The following is an 18,476-nucleotide window of genomic DNA, read 5'->3' on the forward strand; positions in this document are numbered from 1 at the left end:
TATGTATAATAAATTTTTAAAGTTAAAAATAATTTTTAAAAACTTACCTTTCGGGGATCTACGTTCTTCCAAGAAGTAATAAATTACGATTGAGTTTTCTAAAGACTAACTTTTTTCTAATTAAACATAAATTTTATAAGTGAAAAAATTAATTATTAACTACTAACCTTTCGATGATTTTCTGTTATCCAAGGACTGACAATTTACGATTTAGTTTTCTTAAAAAACCTTTTTTCTACATTCAAATAGTTTTTTAAAAACTGAATAAAAAAAAACTTCCCTTTCGGGGATCTACGTTCTTCCAAGAAGTAATAAATTACGATTGTGTTTTCTAATGACTAACTTTTTTCTAATTAAACATAAATTTTGTAAATGAAAAATAAATTATTAACTTACCTTCCGATGATCTTTGTTGTTTTAAGAAATTACGATTGAGTTTTCTAAGGACTTACTTTTTGCTAACTAAAAATTAATTTTTGTAAATGAAAAATAAATTATTAACTTACCTTTCGATGATCTTCGTTGATCCAAAAAATTACGATTGAGTTTTCTAATGACACATTTTTTTGCTAAGTATAAATTAATTAATAAATAATAAATTATAAACTTACCTTTCGATAATCTTCGTTCTCTCAAGAAGTAATAAATTACGATTTAGTTTTCTAAGGATAATTTTTTTTCTACTTAATAATAAAAAAAAAAAAAAAAAAAAAAAAAAAAAAACACTTTTTGTTCCAGGGGCTATCGCTGTTGCTCTTGCTTATCTTTTCATCCTGCACACAATCCAAGAACATCAGAGATGGCCCGAATCTTCGATCGCGACACGCCAAAAGAGCAACTATCAGTGAATTTCTAATACCTCCGGCACCGAGTGGAAAAATTTTTAACAATCATCCTCTATCCACTAATATTGCACCACCACCCTTTATACCTCCACCTCCTGGCACTTTTAGAAATGGAAAATATCTCGATAATTCAAGAACCCCAACAACTGGTGACTCGAGAAATTATTTTTCCCGATTAATGAGTTGGCTTAATCCATGGTCCAGTAATGATGGTGGTCTAAAACCACCTCCTCAAACTTTAAGAAATCCTTCAGTGTGAGTTTTAATTTTTTTTTTGATAAATTTTTTCTTTATATGTATAATTACAATTTGATTAATTTGTAAATTGTAATTACAGATATAATCAAGATGAGCAAAGATCAGTTCCAAAAAATGGTCCATTTAATCCCGAGAGAAGTTGCAATCCCTGTAATGATGAACCTTGGATTCCAATTCGACAGCCAGAAAATTTTAAATACATCAATGATGGTCGTTATTTACCATCATCGCCATCGCACGAAATTCGTCAACCAGATTTCACCTATTCACCATTTCAAAATAATTATCCAATGCTAAATTTTGCTAATCATCCAATACCAAATCCACACATGTATCCAGGTGCAATGCCACCACTTTACAGGGCAACTGAATTTTCCTCGGCTGGAAATATTCACTTACATAATGACAATCAACCTGCATCCAATTATCAAGTCGGTAAAGCATCAATTCACAATGATGACAATAGAGGAAGTGCCAGTACAAATATTCAAGATCATCAAGAAACAGTTAATCAAGAACCCGAGGTTCAAGGTTCCACAAATCAAGAAATTGGAACTCAAAATCACGTAAACACAGCTCCAGAAAAGAATCAAGAGAATCAAAATCAAGGGGAAATAGTTCAAAGTCTAGAAAAGGAGATTCAAGGAACACAAAATTTAGAAAGTGTGTTTGGACAGAAAATTCAGAGTAACAAAAATCAAAATCAAGATTTTCGTATTTTAACTCGCGATCAACAAAATTCACATTTAGAAATATTACCATCGATTGGTGGTCAAATTTCATCGGAACAAATTCATTACGAGAGATCACCAATTATTGATTTAAGTCTTTCGACAATATCTCCAACGCCTTTGATTCTAACTGAATTATATTCAACTAATAATTATGATAGTGAAAATTATGAAAGTTCCACAAAACCATCGAGTCTCATTGATTATCTTGTCGCTGGTTATAATGATAGAATACCAATTCCTGAATCAACGAGTATTTCGAATAGGCCAATAATTGATGCAACGGAATCAAGTGAAATTGATTATTTTAATTCGGCTCGTAGTCATGAAGATTTGGGTTACAATGAGAAACAACCATTTTTAGAGGCATTAATGGAATCTTATTATAATTTTAAAAGAGAAGAAAAAGCAATGAATGAAAATTCAAAAACAAGTGCTACTAATTTTAGTAATGGTGATATTAGTGGTGGTGATAATTTTTCACTTGGCACTCATTCAAGTCGAACTGGAAAAAAAAATAAACAAGTGAGTTCAGTTTTGAGGTTATTTAATATTTAAAAATCTGAATTTTTTATTCAAAACCTTGGAATTATATCCAGTGGAGAAAATAAAATATTTTTCTTAAAGGCTTGAGAAGAATAGAAACGTAATCGAAATCGTAATCGCAAACGCAACTGGAAGAATGAGTTAGAGAAGGATAGACAAATTGTTTGTCCTTCTCTAACTCATTGTTGTTCCAAAACTCATTAAAATTAACCCTGGGTGTTCAAAAACACATCAAATTTTGTTCTTCGTTCTATTAACAAAATTGGACAAATTCCCGTCGATTCTTCACTCTGATTGGTTGAAATATTTAGCGGGAATATTTGAATTTAATAATTTTGGCATTTTTCTTTTATTTCTTTATTCTTTTAAATCTATTTTTCTAGGTTATGTCATAAACGAAAATTATTAAATTTAATTTATAGACAAAAAAAAATATATTTTTTAATGAAATTTTACGTTTTAATGTAATTATTAAAAAAAAAATTCTTGTCATTAGAAACTTTCTCTCTTTTCAGTGCAGGAATTGATTTGTTATCGCTTTATAATAATTCTGCGCGTCTTCTTGTCACTGTTTTATAGTCAATGTAATTATATATATATATGTGAAAGCACTCCAGGGGAAATTTTGTAATTTAATAATAAATCATATACCCGAGGTCCAGGATAAGAAATTTTTCCAAGGTTACGATATCTCTTGCAATGACCTTGAAAGAAAAAATTACTGACAAATTTAATTAAATTTTTGATTAAATAACCATTTTTTTCCCCTCAAAAATTTCTATTTTGTTACTGTAAAATATTGAAAATTTAATTAAATAAACGAATTAGGTAAAAAAAAAAAATAATTTAAAAATTAAAAAAAAAATTAAAATTAAAAATAAATTTAAAAATAAAAATGGAAAATAAATAAAATTTTATCTGTTTTTAATAAAAATAAGGAATTATTTTGTTGTCTTATAGGTGCAGATAATAATTCCCTATACATCACAATTTACACCAAGTCCATTTCATTCGTCTATTGTAAATAATAAAAATGGAGACAAATTAGAGCAACAATTGCCAAGAAAAATTCCTTCATTTGATATTCATTATGATCCATTTGATGAGGGTGTAATTGCACAAGAATCAAATACAGTTTCCGTTACATCACTTCCGGATGTTACATCCACTTCTTCGTCAACTTCTTCAGATGCAAAAAATAATTCCATTGACGTTCAAAGATTACAGAAAAATATTGACAATTGGACAATTCAGGTTTTAATTCTTTTTTTTTTATTTCAAATTAAATAATTTTCTATTAAATATTAAAAATTAAATTAATGTAATAATTAACAATTTCATTAAATTAATTCAATAATTAATAATTTGATTAAATTAATTTAATGATTGACAATTTAATTAAATTAATTCAGTAATAAATAATTTAATTAAATTAATTTAATAATAATTAACAATTCAATTATTAATTATACTAATTGTTAATAAAAAAAATTTAATATTTCCTAATTTATTAAAATTGTTTTTAATGATTAATAATTTCAAAATTATTTCTTTCTATAAATTTTGATTGCTGTAAATAATTAATCAAATTTTTTTTTGTTAATTAATAATTGAAAATACTTATTAAATTAAATTGGAAAAAAATTTTTTTTAGGAATACTCGAATGGAATGATTGCGAGTACAATTGTACCAAATGCAACACATCCTTATCTTTCGCCATCAAAAATAATTCCAAATGAATATTTCATCACAAAACAACACAACACAACATCCGACGACGAAAATTACGATAGCGATGAAGACGACGCAAAACGAGTATCTTCAGAATTTGATTTTGAAGATTATAAACAAATGACGACATTCGAGATATCTCGTGTTACTCAGGTAATTAAAATTTAAATAAAAATTTACTGATTTTTATTATTATTATTATTATTAATTATTATTATTTTTATTAGTATTTTATTATTATTATTAGTAGTATTAATTTTATTATTTCCACTTTCAAAGAGGAAGTTTAGAAATCTGCAATAAAAAAAAAAAAAAGAAAATCCTTAAGAAATAAAAGGAAATATATTCATATTTGTTTCGTCAACAATACGAACAAATCTAGGAAAATTAGTTTGAAAATTTTTATTCAGGAAAATCATTTTCTTTATCTAATAATAATTTTCCTTTTCTAAATTTTTTTTTAAAACTGTTTTTCTATTTCTTTTTTATCTTCTTATTTTTCTTTCTTGATATTAAATTTTTTTTTCCTCTAAGGAACCAAAAACAACAACAACAACAACAACAGCAAAAACGAGTATAATTCCTCAAAATTCAGTTGGCAATCGTTTAAATCATATTATTGAAGCCAAAGAAAATGAAATTCCCCTCTCGAGGAATAATAGTAAAATTAGTGAAAATAATGACAATAATAAAGAAGAATTATTAAAAATACAAACAATTTTTGCAAATACATCAATAAATAAGAAAGGTGAAAAAGTTTATGTTGTAACACCATTGCCAATTGGTGAGAAGGAATTAAAAAAAGCTTATGAATTAGAATTGAAGAAAAAACCAAAGAAAAATAATAAGGATAATGAAAAAATTGAAAGAGCCTATCAGGTATTACCACAGGCGGTTAATAATTTAGCTGTTGCATCAACTGGACCAGAAAATAGTCCACTTTGGGGAATTATGGAACATGAAGAATTTGCGTCATCAAATTCTGATAATGAATCACAACTTCCAATTCTCTACACTGGCCATTCAAAGGTAAGAGATAATTTTTCTTTTCAAGAATTTCAAGAAAAAAATTTTTTAATTTTTTTTTAACAAAAAAAAAACAAAAATTATATAACACACACTGAGAGAAACTATTGGTTGGGATTGGTATTTCGTTAGTATGAGTATTTTAGCTAATTTAAATTAGTTACTGTTACTATTTAGTTAGTCAGTCTAACTATTTTTCTTAGTAAGGTAAGTAATTAAATAGTTATTCCAACAAACTAATTGGTTAAACCAACTAAAAATATAGTTATGCCAACTAAAAACGTAGTTATGCCAACTAAAAACATAGTTATGCCAAGTAATAATATAGTTTTGCCAACTAATAAAATAGTTATGCCAACTAAAAACATAGTTATGCCAAGTAATAATATAGTTATGTCAGCTGAAAACATAGTTATGCCAAGTAATAAAATAGTTATGCCAACTAAAAACATAGTTATGCCAAGTAATAATATAGTTTTGCCAACTAATAGTATAGTTATGCCAACTAAGAACATAGTTATACCAAGTAATATAGTATCCAAGTAATATAATATAGTTATGCCAACTAATAAAATAGTTATGTCAACTAAAAACATAGTTATGCCAAGTAATAATGTAGTTATGCCAACTAAAAACATAGTTATGCCAAGTAATAATATAGTTATGTCAGCTAAAAACATAGTTATGCCAAGTAATAATATAGTTATGCCAACTAAAAACATAGTTATGCCAAGTAATAATATAGTTTTGCCAACTAATAGTATAGTTATGCCAACTAAGAACATAGTTATACCAAGTAATATAGTATCCAAGTAATATAATATAGTTATGCCAACTAATAAAATAGTTATGCCAACTAAAAACATAGTTATGCCAAGTAATAATATAGTTTTGCCAACTAATAGTATAGTTATGCCAACTAAGAACATAGTTATACCAAGTAATATAGTATCCAAGTAATATAATATAGTTATGCCAACTAATAAAATAGTTATGCCAACTAAAAACATAGTTATGCCAAGTAATAATATAGTTATGCCAACTAAAAACATAGTTATGCCAAGTAATAATATAGTTTTGCCAACTAATAGTATAGTTATGCCAACTAAAACAGTTATACCAAGTAATAATATAGTTATGCCAACGAATAACATAATTATGCCAAGTAGTAATATAGTTTTGCCAACTAATAGTAAAGTTATGCCAACTAATAGTATAGTTATGCCAAGTAATAGTATAGTTATGCCAACTAAAAATAGTAACAACTAATAAATTAGCAGCAGTATATTTTATTAACTAAAAATGGTCACCTCAAAAATGGTAACCCCAACCACTTTATTCTCTCAGTGGCATTAAAAAAAAAGAAATTCTCAAAATTTCCTCAATTCACTATCCAAAGTAGTACGCGATCATTAACAATGCAATTCAATAACCTCAATATGTATTTCTTCCCAAAAATATCACCAATTATAATAATAATAATAAAAAAAAATAATAAAAAAAGTCATTAATATATTCGGGTTGTATTCAATTAAATTATAAAATGTCTTTATTTTCGCAAAACTTTCTCTTCTTAAAAATTTCAGATAAAAAAATACATTCCCAAAATCTTTATTTTTAATAAATATCACACTAAACTTTCCCTATTAGTTTATTATCTTTTTCTTTTTTTCTTTTTTTTTTTTTTTAATTTTTTCGGACAATCTTATTTTGTTTTTGCCACTATGTACAAAAAATATATCATCATTTCTTCTTCTTTTTTTTGTTATCACAGGTTTCTCATGCAAGGCGATGACGTATCCGTCTTTAAAAAAAAACAGAAAATAAAGAAATGAAAAACAGGAAACTAATGTATATGTATATATAAAAGTACACACGTGATTCCTTTATATATATATATATATATATCTACGGCGTATAACTGTACCTGGAGTAAAGTCACCAAAGCGAGAACCGTTCACTCACTTCCTTTTTGCGAATTATAAAAGTTGATCACATATCAGGTTTACTATACATAATTTTTTTTTTTTTTTTTTTTTTTTTTTGCCCACGTTTCATGGGGGTATATATATAATAGTCAGCATTGAAATAAGAATCGCGCCATTATGAAAAATTATTACCTTATATGAAAAATAAATGCCGTGCGGTAAAAATTGAAAGTCATTTTCCTCATTCAATTAGTAATTTTTTCTTACTCTATTATCTCATTATTACAATTTATAATTAGAGCGAAATTAAAATTACATTCTGCCCAGTAAATACAGAGAAATTACATTTTTTTGGCCAAAAATTTGAAAAAAACTACTAATTTAGATAATATTATCTAGATAAGATATTATCGAGATAAGCTACTAATAATAACGGTACTATTTAGATAAGATACTATCTAGATAAGGTACTATCTAGATAAGATACTATCTAGATAAGGTACTATCTAGATAAGGTACTATCTAGATAAGGTACTATCTAGATAAGATACTATCTAGATAAGGTACTATCTAGATAAGATACTATCTAGATAAGGTACTATCTAGATGAGATATTATCTAGATAAGGTACTATCTAGATAAGATACTATCTAGATAAGGTACTATCTAGATGAGATATTATCTAGATAAGGTACTATCTAGATAAGATACTATCTAGATAAGGTACTATCTAGATAAGATACTATCTAGATAAGGTACTATCTAGATAAGGTACTAATAATAAAGGTACTATCTAGATAAGATACTATCTAGATAAGATACAATCTAGATAAGGTACTATCTAGATAAGATACAATCTAGATAAGGTACTATCTAGATAAGATACTATCTAGATAATGTACTAATAATAAAGATACTATCTACATATATTGAGTATCTGTATTATTAGTAACTTATCTAGATAGTACCTTATCTAGATAGTAGCTTAGATACTATCTAGATAAGCTACTAATAATAAAGATACTATCTAGTTTATCTCGTCTATTTTATCTAATGTAGATAGTATTATCAAAATTATATCATCTATATGATTTTATATAGGCAATATTATCTAGATTTGTATTATCTATATTATCTTATGTAAATGATATTATCTAGATGATATTATCTGTATCTAGACCTGATAAAATGATCGATTTTTGTAATTCTTTTGCAATGAAACGTTGAGATACTTTCCGAGGTGAATTTTTTGTTTCCTATATATTTATAATGCAAAAGTGGAACTTTACATAAACCAGCTGTCGCGGGCCAGTTTATAGTCATTATTTAGGATCATTAGATAAAGAAGAAGAATAAGTAGAAGAAGAAGAAGAGTCAATGGTGACAATGTGCAAACTCATTGAGAATAAAATTTACTTTTAAAATAAATGTATATGTGTGTATGAAAAAAGGGGGGCAAGTAAACGTGAAACTATCGCGAGAAGCAGGACGAGAGAATATATGCGAAGAAAGCCTTTTATATTCGCGAATCATTAGACACATAAGATGTGCGACCGAGAAACAATTGGAATTTCCCATTATAATTTAAATCACAACTTTCGATTCTCCTTTGCTTCTCTTTTATGTATATTTTTTTTTTAAATACACACAATAATTAACTATATATTGAATATATATATAATAATTATTATTGATTAAAAATTATAAAAAATTGTATTTTTTTTTTTTTTTTTTTTGTTAAAAATTGTAACATTTTTTAATTTTGTGTATTTATAAAATAAATAAAAAAAATTTGTTTTGATTCAAATACTCGATTACTTGACTATTATTAAATAAATATTTACTTGAATTAAATAATTTTTATTTGCATTAAATATAAATTGTATTTGAATCAATAATTTCTGTATTTGAAATTAAAATTGATTGAAATATTTAATAATTATTTGATATTAATAAATATATTTATTTGATAAAATAGGCAAGTAATCGAGTATATTTGAATCAAATAAAAATTTTTTTTTTCAGTATATATAAAAAAAGAGAGAAAAAGAGAGAATTTACTTTTGACTTTCGCAAAAAGAATTGGAACTTTTATAATAATATAGTTTTTGGGAAGACTTTCCATTGTTGTTATTCTTTTTATTTTTTTTTTCTCTTTTTTTTACTGCGATTTATTTTTAAGCAATTGTTTTGTGAATAATAAACGATTCTTTGACACATACACTCACGCGTTAAGACGCAAACAAGAGAGCGAAAACCTCAAAGTGACTTTTATGCACTTTCGCTGAACTAGAATAACGAGGCATAATTTATAATACTATATTGGAAAAGAAGGTTTTTATTTTGCAATTTGAGAATTTTTTGCACGTTTTGCAAACGGAGAAATGTTTTAATTTGCAAAATATTGTCATTCAGGTCAATAAATATATTAACTTGGCATTAACAATCTTCTTTGTAAATCACAGTATACTGTCTTCTTCGGAGAGTTAAAAAAAAAATAATTCCCTCTCCAAGTGAAATTTTTTTACATTAATTTCTCTAATTTGATAGTTTATTAATTTTTGTATATCGAATTTAATAATAATAATTAGTACAAAAAATGAAATCAATAATAATTTTATTAATTAAAATTATTAATAATAATAATTTATTAACTAATTTTTAAAATATTAATAAATTTTTAATAATTTATTAATAATTTATAATTAATTTATAATTAATTGCTAAAAAAAAGTCATTGTATTCCTTTATATAAGAAACATTTTATTTGATATATAAAGCAATCGAATTATTATTATTATTATTATTATTATTATTATTATTATTATAAGTATTATTATTATTATAATTAATTATTATTATATATAATTTTAACTATTTTAAATATTTGTACATATATTAATATTTTTACAAAACGAGAGTTGTTATAAAAAGTTTTACAATTTTTTTTTTTTTTCTTAAATAAACAATGGCAATTGTATTAAGTTTATAGGCGAATTAAATTTAGTGTATAATAAAAGCGTATTAAATAAGTGATAATAAAATTAAAGTGTGTGAATAATGATAAAAATGTGTGCGATTATTATATAAATGACTTGAGAAAATAATTTTTATACAATTTTTTGATATTTGTAATAAAAAAAATAAATAAATAAATTTGTAATAAATAAAAAGAAATCGATGTTTGATTTAGTATATATATTTGTAATTTATTATATTATAAATTATACATAATTATATTACTATTATTTTTAAATTTTAATTAAATTTTTAATTAATAATTAATTTTAATTAATTTTTTAAATTAATTTTAATTAATTAAAAAAATTTTTTTTATTAATTATAATTTTTAAGTGTTCAAACAGAATTTTTAATTTACCAAAATATATTAAATGCAAATTATTTTTATACTTCGGTTAAAGAAAATTGATTTTCCTTGCGTAAAAATAAAAAGGAAAAATTGAATTCACCATGAAAAATGATGGGTCACTAGGGTAAAACACTTTTGACATTCTCGTATATGTATTGGATGCGTGAGAACACGCTAACCGGAAAAAGGTTGTGAGAAAAGTTTACTGGTATATTGTTTTGCAAGAGACTCGAAACCCATTGGATTTACCCACTAAACATCCGTTAAATGAGACCAAGAATCCTCACGACTAATTAGATCCGTTCCAAAAGCAAAATGGTATCCAACAAGGACACGACCTTAATTAACAGCTGATGATGCGACATGTATATAGGTTCTATATAATAGCGATAAGTTTCATTTTCCAATGAAATTATATACTTTTTAAATTAATTTATCACTTTCTTATAGTTGTTAATCGTGAATTAATTGAATTTCAAATCGAATATTTAAAAAAAAAAAAACATTTTTCAAAAAGGTAACTATTTAATAGATAGAATTAATTTTATTAATTAATTAATAATTAATTAATAATTAAATAGTTAATTTTTCTATCCGTAAGAAATACAATTAACAGAAAAAAATAATAAATTTAATAGAAAAAATGTTTTTATACTGCTTTTTTAACGTTTTTTTTATTTTTAAGCGTTTTAAATAAGCGCGCCTTTTTTTCGACCTATAAGAGAGTTGTCGTAGCGCAAGCGCAGTTATTAGGTTAGAATTCATTGGCAACGCTGTGTTCCTCCGTGTACGCACGCTTCGCACGAAGGAACATTAATCATTGCGCACGCAGCTTTCAAGTAACTTTTGGAAATTTTAATAAATAGATATAAATATAAAGCACAATAGAACAAAAAAATTTACTTCTATTTACTAAAAAATAAAATAACAATAAAATATTCAAAACAAAATACAATCATCTATTCGGTTGTGTTTTGTTTTTTGATGGAACTAAAAACATTTCCATCATCCACATGATTATTGTCAAACCAGTCATGCAATTAATGAATGCAATTCCAAGACCATAACTTCCGGTTGAATCTCTAATGTAACCTTTGATAAACAAATTAAATAATATTAATTTTTAATTAAATTAAATATTATTAATTCTTAATTAAATTAAATTAAATAATATAATTTAATTAAATAATGAAAATAAAATTATTAATAGCGAAGGAAATTTAATTTTCAAAATCCTAACCTATAATTGGACCAGCTCCCATTGATAGAAAACCGACGACAATTTGTTGAAGACTACTTGCCGAGGGAAGCCTTTCCAATGGAACATAATTGGGAATAACTAAAACTGAATAAACAGCACGTATTCCCTTGGCGAATCCCATCCATATCATTACCATTAAAACTGAAATGAATCCTGTCGTGAACATTAACACTGAAACAAAAAAAAAAAAAAAAAAACATAAATTAATTTTTTTATTGTAGAAAAAACAATTTTTTTCCCCTAAAAATTTTGTAAACACTTTATTTTTTATTATTTTTCAAAAGTCTAAGTTACAAAAAATAATTTCTTCTGTAAAAAAAATTTAGGATATCTACAGGTAGATGTTACTATACAGCTGTTTATAGAAACTAAAATTATCGATAGATGGCGCAATTCTGAGTTTCTCACAAATTTTTTCCAATTTAATAAAAAATAAAATAGAATTATAAAAAAAATTTCAATAATTACATGTTCTGCCAATGATGAGAAATGACAAACTAAATAAATACATGGTCCTTGGTGATTTACGTAATTGATGTCCAATAAATGGACTAATTCCACGAAGAAGAAGATCCATTGTTCCCAATAGGCTCATGACAATTGATATTTCCGTTGTTGTTAATTGCATTTCCTTAAGAATAATTGGCAGTAATGTTGAAAAATTTGTTTCAGCAAAAATTGCCACCGACATACCCATTGTGATATTAACAAATATCCAATCGCGAAGTAAATCCAATCCAAAGAGATAAATTATTTTTTCACATCTTGTCTTTTTTTCACTATAGTTATTATTTTTTTTTTGATGCAATGAAAACGAAATTAAAAAAAATTAATTATTTTATACTATTGCGCCTCTAGTGTTAAAACAAGTAATACATAACCTCACCCTACATTTTTTTCTACATTGTCGTTGATTTTTTCCATGATAAATAATGAGCCACATTTAACGCAAATTTTTTCATTATTCAAATGGCATTGTCCATTACCATTTTGAAGAATTTTTAATGGTTCCTCTTTTATTTCTTCGGATGATTTTGATTCTTCGAAAACATTAAAACTACTTCCTAAATTAACTGTTTGTACTGGAATTAATTATTACTTTTTGAGTAAATTTTTTTTTTGGCATTTTGTTAATTTTAATTATTATATTTACCGAGATCAATGGCTTGTAAGTCATAATTGCTACCTTTTTTCGAATTTTGTTTTTTCTCATCCTCCGTACATTCAGGACATATGTCTTGAAGAAGTGATATATATTCTAAAAAAAATATATAAATTACCGACATGGGAATCTACCTTACCGGCCGATGGTAATTAAAAAAAATGAAAATATAAAAAATTACCGATATAGGAATCTATCTTACCGACTGATGATAAATTTTTTTTATGAAAAATAGAAAAAATACCGATGCAGAAATCTACCTTGCCGACTGATGGTAAAACAGTTTTGAAAAAGTTAGTAACCTTTCAAAAAAATTCTTTGCCATCAGTCGGCAAGGTAGATTTCTACGTCGGTAATTTTTCTATTTTTATTTTTCAAAAAACTGTTTTACCATCAGTTGGTAAGGTAGATATTTGCGTCGGTTTTTTTATAAAAAATTATAAAACTAAATATTAAAAATTATAAATAGAAAATAAATTTAAAAAATAATTACGTGATTCTAAATTTTGTCCATGGTCAATTTTTTCTTTCTTCGAATGCCATTTTACTGGTTGAAGTAGCATTGCACCAATTAATGCATGTAAACTAAATCCTCCGAGAAGTAACATTGTACCCTAAAAAAATTTAAAAATTTAAAATTATTATTAATTATTATAATAATAATTATTATTATATCTAAATTATTGTTATTGGATAAAATTAATTAATTAATTCCAAAAAAATTTTTTTATTAAAAATTTTATCTGAAATTTAAGAGTGAAATGCAAAAATAGCGAATTTTTTTTTATTTTTCCAAAAACAAAAAATTCCTGTATAGAAAAAAGTGACAAAAAAATTTTCTAAATTAAATTAAATCAATCGGAAAAAAGAATTAAAATTATCATTTAATACTATGCGTAAATAAAGACTTGACCTAATTCAATGAATATTTTTGTGTGATGTAAAACATTATTGTGAATAAATTGCATATCATCTTTATTTAATTTATGTGACTCGATTTCCGTTTATCTTTTATAAAAAATTTTTTCCTAATTCTATATAAATATAAAAAAAAAATTTTTAATTATTTAAATTATTGTTAATAATTTTTAATTCTTTGGGAAAAAATGATTGTTTTTAAAAAAATATTTCTAATTTCTACCTGAGAACCATAACAATGGAGTAAAAATCTCGAGACTTGTGGAATCAAAATTGGTCCAATTCCAGTTAAAGTCATAGCAATTCCCATGGCACGTCCTCTTTTTTCCGCAAAATATGTATTTAATGCAAGAAAAAAAGATGACATTGCAATACCCATTCCTACAGCTGAAATTTTTTTTAAAAAATTTTTATTAATGAAACTTTTTATTTTTTTTTAAATCTCAAAAAATAAATAAATTTAATTTTAAAAAATTCAAAAAAAAATTTGTACATAAATAATATTTATAATTACTCTATAAATGATTAAAATAAATTTCAAATTAGCGTCATTTCCACTGTGTTGTGCGTCTTTTAGGAGATAAACGTTAGGAAAATTGCGCGCGCAGCATGCAAAGAGTGGGGGATAACCAATCAGAATGCGCTATCCCCACTCTTTACATGCTGCGCGCGCAATTTTCTAAATTTCTATTTTAAAATTCAGCGTGACACAACGCTTATTTATTAAATGTTTATTAATTAATTATATTAATTTATATCAATATAATTATTATAAAACATTAATAGTAGAGAAATTAGAAAATAATTAAATGAAAAAAATTATTACAATTATTATTACTGTTATAATAATTATAATAATTATAATAATAATAAAAATTATTATTATTATTATAATTGTTATTATAATAATTATAAAAATGATATCCTGTTATTTAAAATAAAAAATTTTTTTTTTTTTTGCAATAAATAATAATTATTAATTTTCTTTGCTTACACGTTATCATTCCATAACCAATCATAAAATGTAAAAATGAGGAAGCAAATGCAGTGTAAACAACTCCCGCTGTAAACACTAATGTTCCTAAAATAGCTGTTTTTCTATATCCAAAAATTGTGATTAATGGTCCATTAAATATTCCCAAAATCATACCAAAAAATGAATTCCAATTTGTAATTGTTGTTATTTGTATTGCTGAAAAATTTAATGTATCAAATCTATCTTTAAAAATAAATGCAAAACATTGTAAAATGGGAATTGTGACCATCTGCAAAAAAAAGAAATAAATAACGAATATATTTTAAGAGCGAAATATATAAATTTTTTAACATTTTTTTTTTATCTTTTGTAAAAAAAAAATTATAATTATAAAAAAAATGAATACTAATAAAAATTATATGATTAGTAATTAATTAACTAATTAATTAATTATTAATTCACTTATTTGTTAATTTATTTATTTGCTAATTAATTATTAATTTATTTATTTTCTAATTAATAATTAATTAATTTATTTGTTAACTAATTAATAATTTATTTATTTTCTAATTAATAATTAATTTATTTATTTGTTAACTAATTATTAATTTATTTATTTTTTAATTAATAATTAATTTATTTATTTGTTAACTAATTATTAATTTATTTATTTTTTAATTAATAATTAATTTATTTACTTGTTAATTAATTATTAATTTATTTATTTTTTAATTAATTATTAATTTATTTATTTGTTAATTATTTATTAATTAATTACACTTACGTTGTTCAAGGCGGTTGCCAAAACAACGATCCAACCCCAACCTCCATCGGGGGCATTAAAATTATACGTTTTCATGATAGTAGAAAAAAATTTTTTTTTTCCCAACAAAATTAATAAAAGTCCAAATGGACCATTCTAAAAATGTAAATATTTGTCCTTTTCATTGAGTATTATATTTTTTTTTTCCTGATAATCTCCTTTCATTCACCTAAATATATTAATATTGTTAATTATTGGAGCAAATAAATTTATAATTCTTATAGTAATTAAGGATAAATAAAATTTTTATTGAACTTAAAATACTCTTAATTAAATAATTTAATTATACTTTTGTTAATTAAATGATAAAATTACAATATATTGTTAATTAAATTATTAAATGACAATATTGTTAATTAAATAATTAAATTATAATATTGTTTATAAAATTATTAAATTACAATTTTGTTAATAAATTATTTAAACTACAATATTGTTAATTAAATAATTAAAAATTCAATAAAATAAATTTTTTTTTTATAAATTTGTAAATTACAATATTGTAAATTAAATAATTACACAATTTTTTTTTCTCATAATTATTGTTAATAAATTAAGAGTACAATTACAAAATGAAATTTTATTAATCATCAAACACGCGCAATTAAATGAAGATTATTTATAGAGAGGGCAATGAAACGTACCCATATATATACAGAAATAATTTCAATTTAGATAAATATAAATATCATTCGGAACTGATAAGCAAAAAAAAAGTATAAAAAAATTTGCAACACCTTTGTTTAGTTTTTTTTTTGCCTCAAAAGGTCATTTTTAATGAAGAATTATTTTGCAAATAAAAACTTTTTTTTTCATATCACACACGCACATTCTTTAGTTATAATTACACATGTTGGGAAAAAGTCGACAACTAGACTGCTGATGATGTTAAACGCCACCAAACCACGCAGTCATGTACAATATATTTGATAAGACACTTAACGCACTAATCTTATCTCGTCAAATCATCTGCTTTTATCATTAACGAAAAACATCATTTTCTATAAAATATCTATATTTAAGTATATTTGTTTTGTTTTTAAATATTTTTTTACGAAATTCCATTTTTTTAATTAAGTATGCCACACCCAAAAAAATATTATTTTTTTATCAATTGAATTAAATAAATATTTATTTTTACTATAAATAAATTTTTTTTATTTGCAACAATTAAAAATTTTATTTAACCAAACAAAATTTTATTTTACCAAAACAAAATTTTATTTAACCAAACAAAATTTTATTTTACCAAAACAAAATTTTATTTTACAAAATAAAATTTCATTAAACAAATTATTTATTTGAAAAAAAATAAAAAAGTATTTTATATTTAGTTAAAATGAAAAAGAAGATTTAATTAAAAAAAAAATTACTTATAATAGAAACAATAGAAATAATAATATTAATAAAGCAATTAACCTTATTTTATAATTTATAATTTTATTATTAATATTTATAATAACTATAAAATAATTAATTATAGAACATATTATATGTTATTGTTTCCAATACAATTTAGTTTCCCCTACAATAATTATTGTAAAAATTATTTTATTTTAGAAAATTTTTATATTTTTTTTTATTTATTATTGTAATTATTTAATTTAAATTTCATAACTTAATTTAATAATTTTATAAATAACTTTAAAAACAATAATCATTGTCAAGGAAACATAACCTCAAAATTTTGTAGCAGAAAGAAAAAAGAAATTTTAGTATGTTAATATTGTTAAAAAGGTTAGATAAATCTTTAATAGAAAATACAGAAGTTTATCATTTACTAGATTTTATTTTACTACAATATATTAAATGATAAAATACAATAATAATAATAATAATAATAATAATAATACATTTTCAATATTTAAACAATTCATTTACATTTTTATATATTTAGCAGCAGCAGAATATATACATACTTGCTATAAAGATATTTTATAGTTTACTTATCACATTCTACTTCAAATCTTTCGCCATCTGTCAAAAAAAACTACAATTTATATTTATGATGCTTTAGTTTAGATATTTTACATTCTCTGTATATATATAAAAACAGAATATTTCGTCATTTCTACATTTGACCTTAATGTATGTTAAATATCGCTAAATTTGATTGGCTAATAAAAAATTTTCCAAATACAACATCCAATCATAAATGAAGACGACGTTATAATTACCCAACCTTGCTTACAGTTATCGACGTTTACAGTTCTGCTGTAAAAATTCTTTACCATAACAAAGCAAACGTAGAAATTTCCATTATCGACAAATAATAAAAAAATTAAACAACATTCTTTGGAAATATGAAAAGAAATATTAAAATAAATTTCATTTGTAAATTTTTTTTTCACTGAATGTCTTTTACATGATGAAGTCATCTGACCTTGACATAGCTGCATAATTAACACTTGAAACCTGTCTGGTCTTCTTTCACTTTCCTCTTAACGCTGTTTTAGTATTACCAACGAAACCAGCCTGATATATTTTTCTCTTCTTTATCGATTATAATAAAGAAAAAGCAAAGCAATGCGAACTAAAAAGTCAAAATTAACTATCGATACAACAGCAAAGCAATGGGCACCAAAAAGTCAGTCAAATTATAGATAGCATAAAAGGACAAATGACAACTCTCGCAGCAGTACTAAAGCAATGCGCATCAAAAATTCAGTCAAATTATAGATAGCATAAAAGGACAAATGACAACTCTCGAAACAGTACTAAAGCAATGCGCGCCAAAAAGTTAGTCAAATTACAGATAGCATAAAAGGACAATTGACAACTCTCGAAGCAGTCGCAAAGCAATGCGCATCAAAGAGTCCACATCAACTCTCGATGCAATAGCAAAGCAATGCGCACCAAAAAGTCAACTTGCTTAAATCTTAATAATACAATTGACAACT

At 23.9% G+C, this 18,476-nt stretch overlaps 2 protein-coding genes across 7 annotated transcripts in view; one reads left to right on the forward strand and one right to left on the reverse strand.

The window, feature by feature from the left end:
• LOC127291255 (uncharacterized) overlaps positions 1 to 7,543 on the forward strand; it is a 13,870-nt gene extending 6,327 nt beyond the window's left edge. The window contains exons 2-7 of the mRNA XM_051320261.1: positions 739 to 1,100; positions 1,183 to 2,359; positions 3,341 to 3,634; positions 4,035 to 4,265; positions 4,647 to 5,141; positions 6,913 to 7,543. Coding sequence (XP_051176218.1) covers positions 739 to 1,100; positions 1,183 to 2,359; positions 3,341 to 3,634; positions 4,035 to 4,265; positions 4,647 to 5,141; positions 6,913 to 6,933 — 2,580 coding nt within the window. The 3' untranslated portion in view covers positions 6,934 to 7,543. The remainder of the gene's footprint in view (positions 1 to 738; positions 1,101 to 1,182; positions 2,360 to 3,340; positions 3,635 to 4,034; positions 4,266 to 4,646; positions 5,142 to 6,912) is intronic.
• Positions 7,544 to 11,311: 3,768 nt separating this feature from the next.
• On the reverse strand, positions 11,312 to 17,657 carry LOC127291256 (monocarboxylate transporter 9-like). 6 transcript variants are annotated; one of them, XM_051320266.1, is made up of 10 exons: positions 17,496 to 17,657; positions 15,538 to 15,745; positions 14,772 to 15,042; positions 14,001 to 14,164; positions 13,353 to 13,473; positions 12,851 to 12,955; positions 12,584 to 12,779; positions 12,166 to 12,476; positions 11,677 to 11,868; positions 11,312 to 11,528 (listed from the first exon to the last, which is right to left on the reverse strand). In XM_051320266.1, the coding sequence occupies exons 2-10, from the start codon at positions 15,610 to 15,612 to the stop codon at positions 11,392 to 11,394; spliced, it is 1,572 nt and encodes a 523-aa protein (XP_051176223.1). In that variant the 5' UTR covers positions 15,613 to 15,745; positions 17,496 to 17,657; the 3' UTR covers positions 11,312 to 11,391. The 6 variants fall into 6 exon arrangements, with proteins under 6 accessions (XP_051176223.1, XP_051176224.1, XP_051176225.1 ...); XM_051320267.1 differs by having other exon boundaries at positions 17,458 to 17,623; XM_051320268.1 differs by lacking the exon at positions 17,496 to 17,657 and adding an exon at positions 16,406 to 16,531.
• Positions 17,658 to 18,476: the final 819 nt, after the last annotated feature.

Source organism: Leptopilina boulardi, unplaced genomic scaffold, assembly GCF_019393585.1.
Source record: "Leptopilina boulardi isolate dan_hultmark-lab unplaced genomic scaffold, ZJU_Lbou_2.1 LbouV2_130, whole genome shotgun sequence".
Classification (NCBI taxonomy): domain Eukaryota; kingdom Metazoa; phylum Arthropoda; class Insecta; order Hymenoptera; family Figitidae; genus Leptopilina; species Leptopilina boulardi.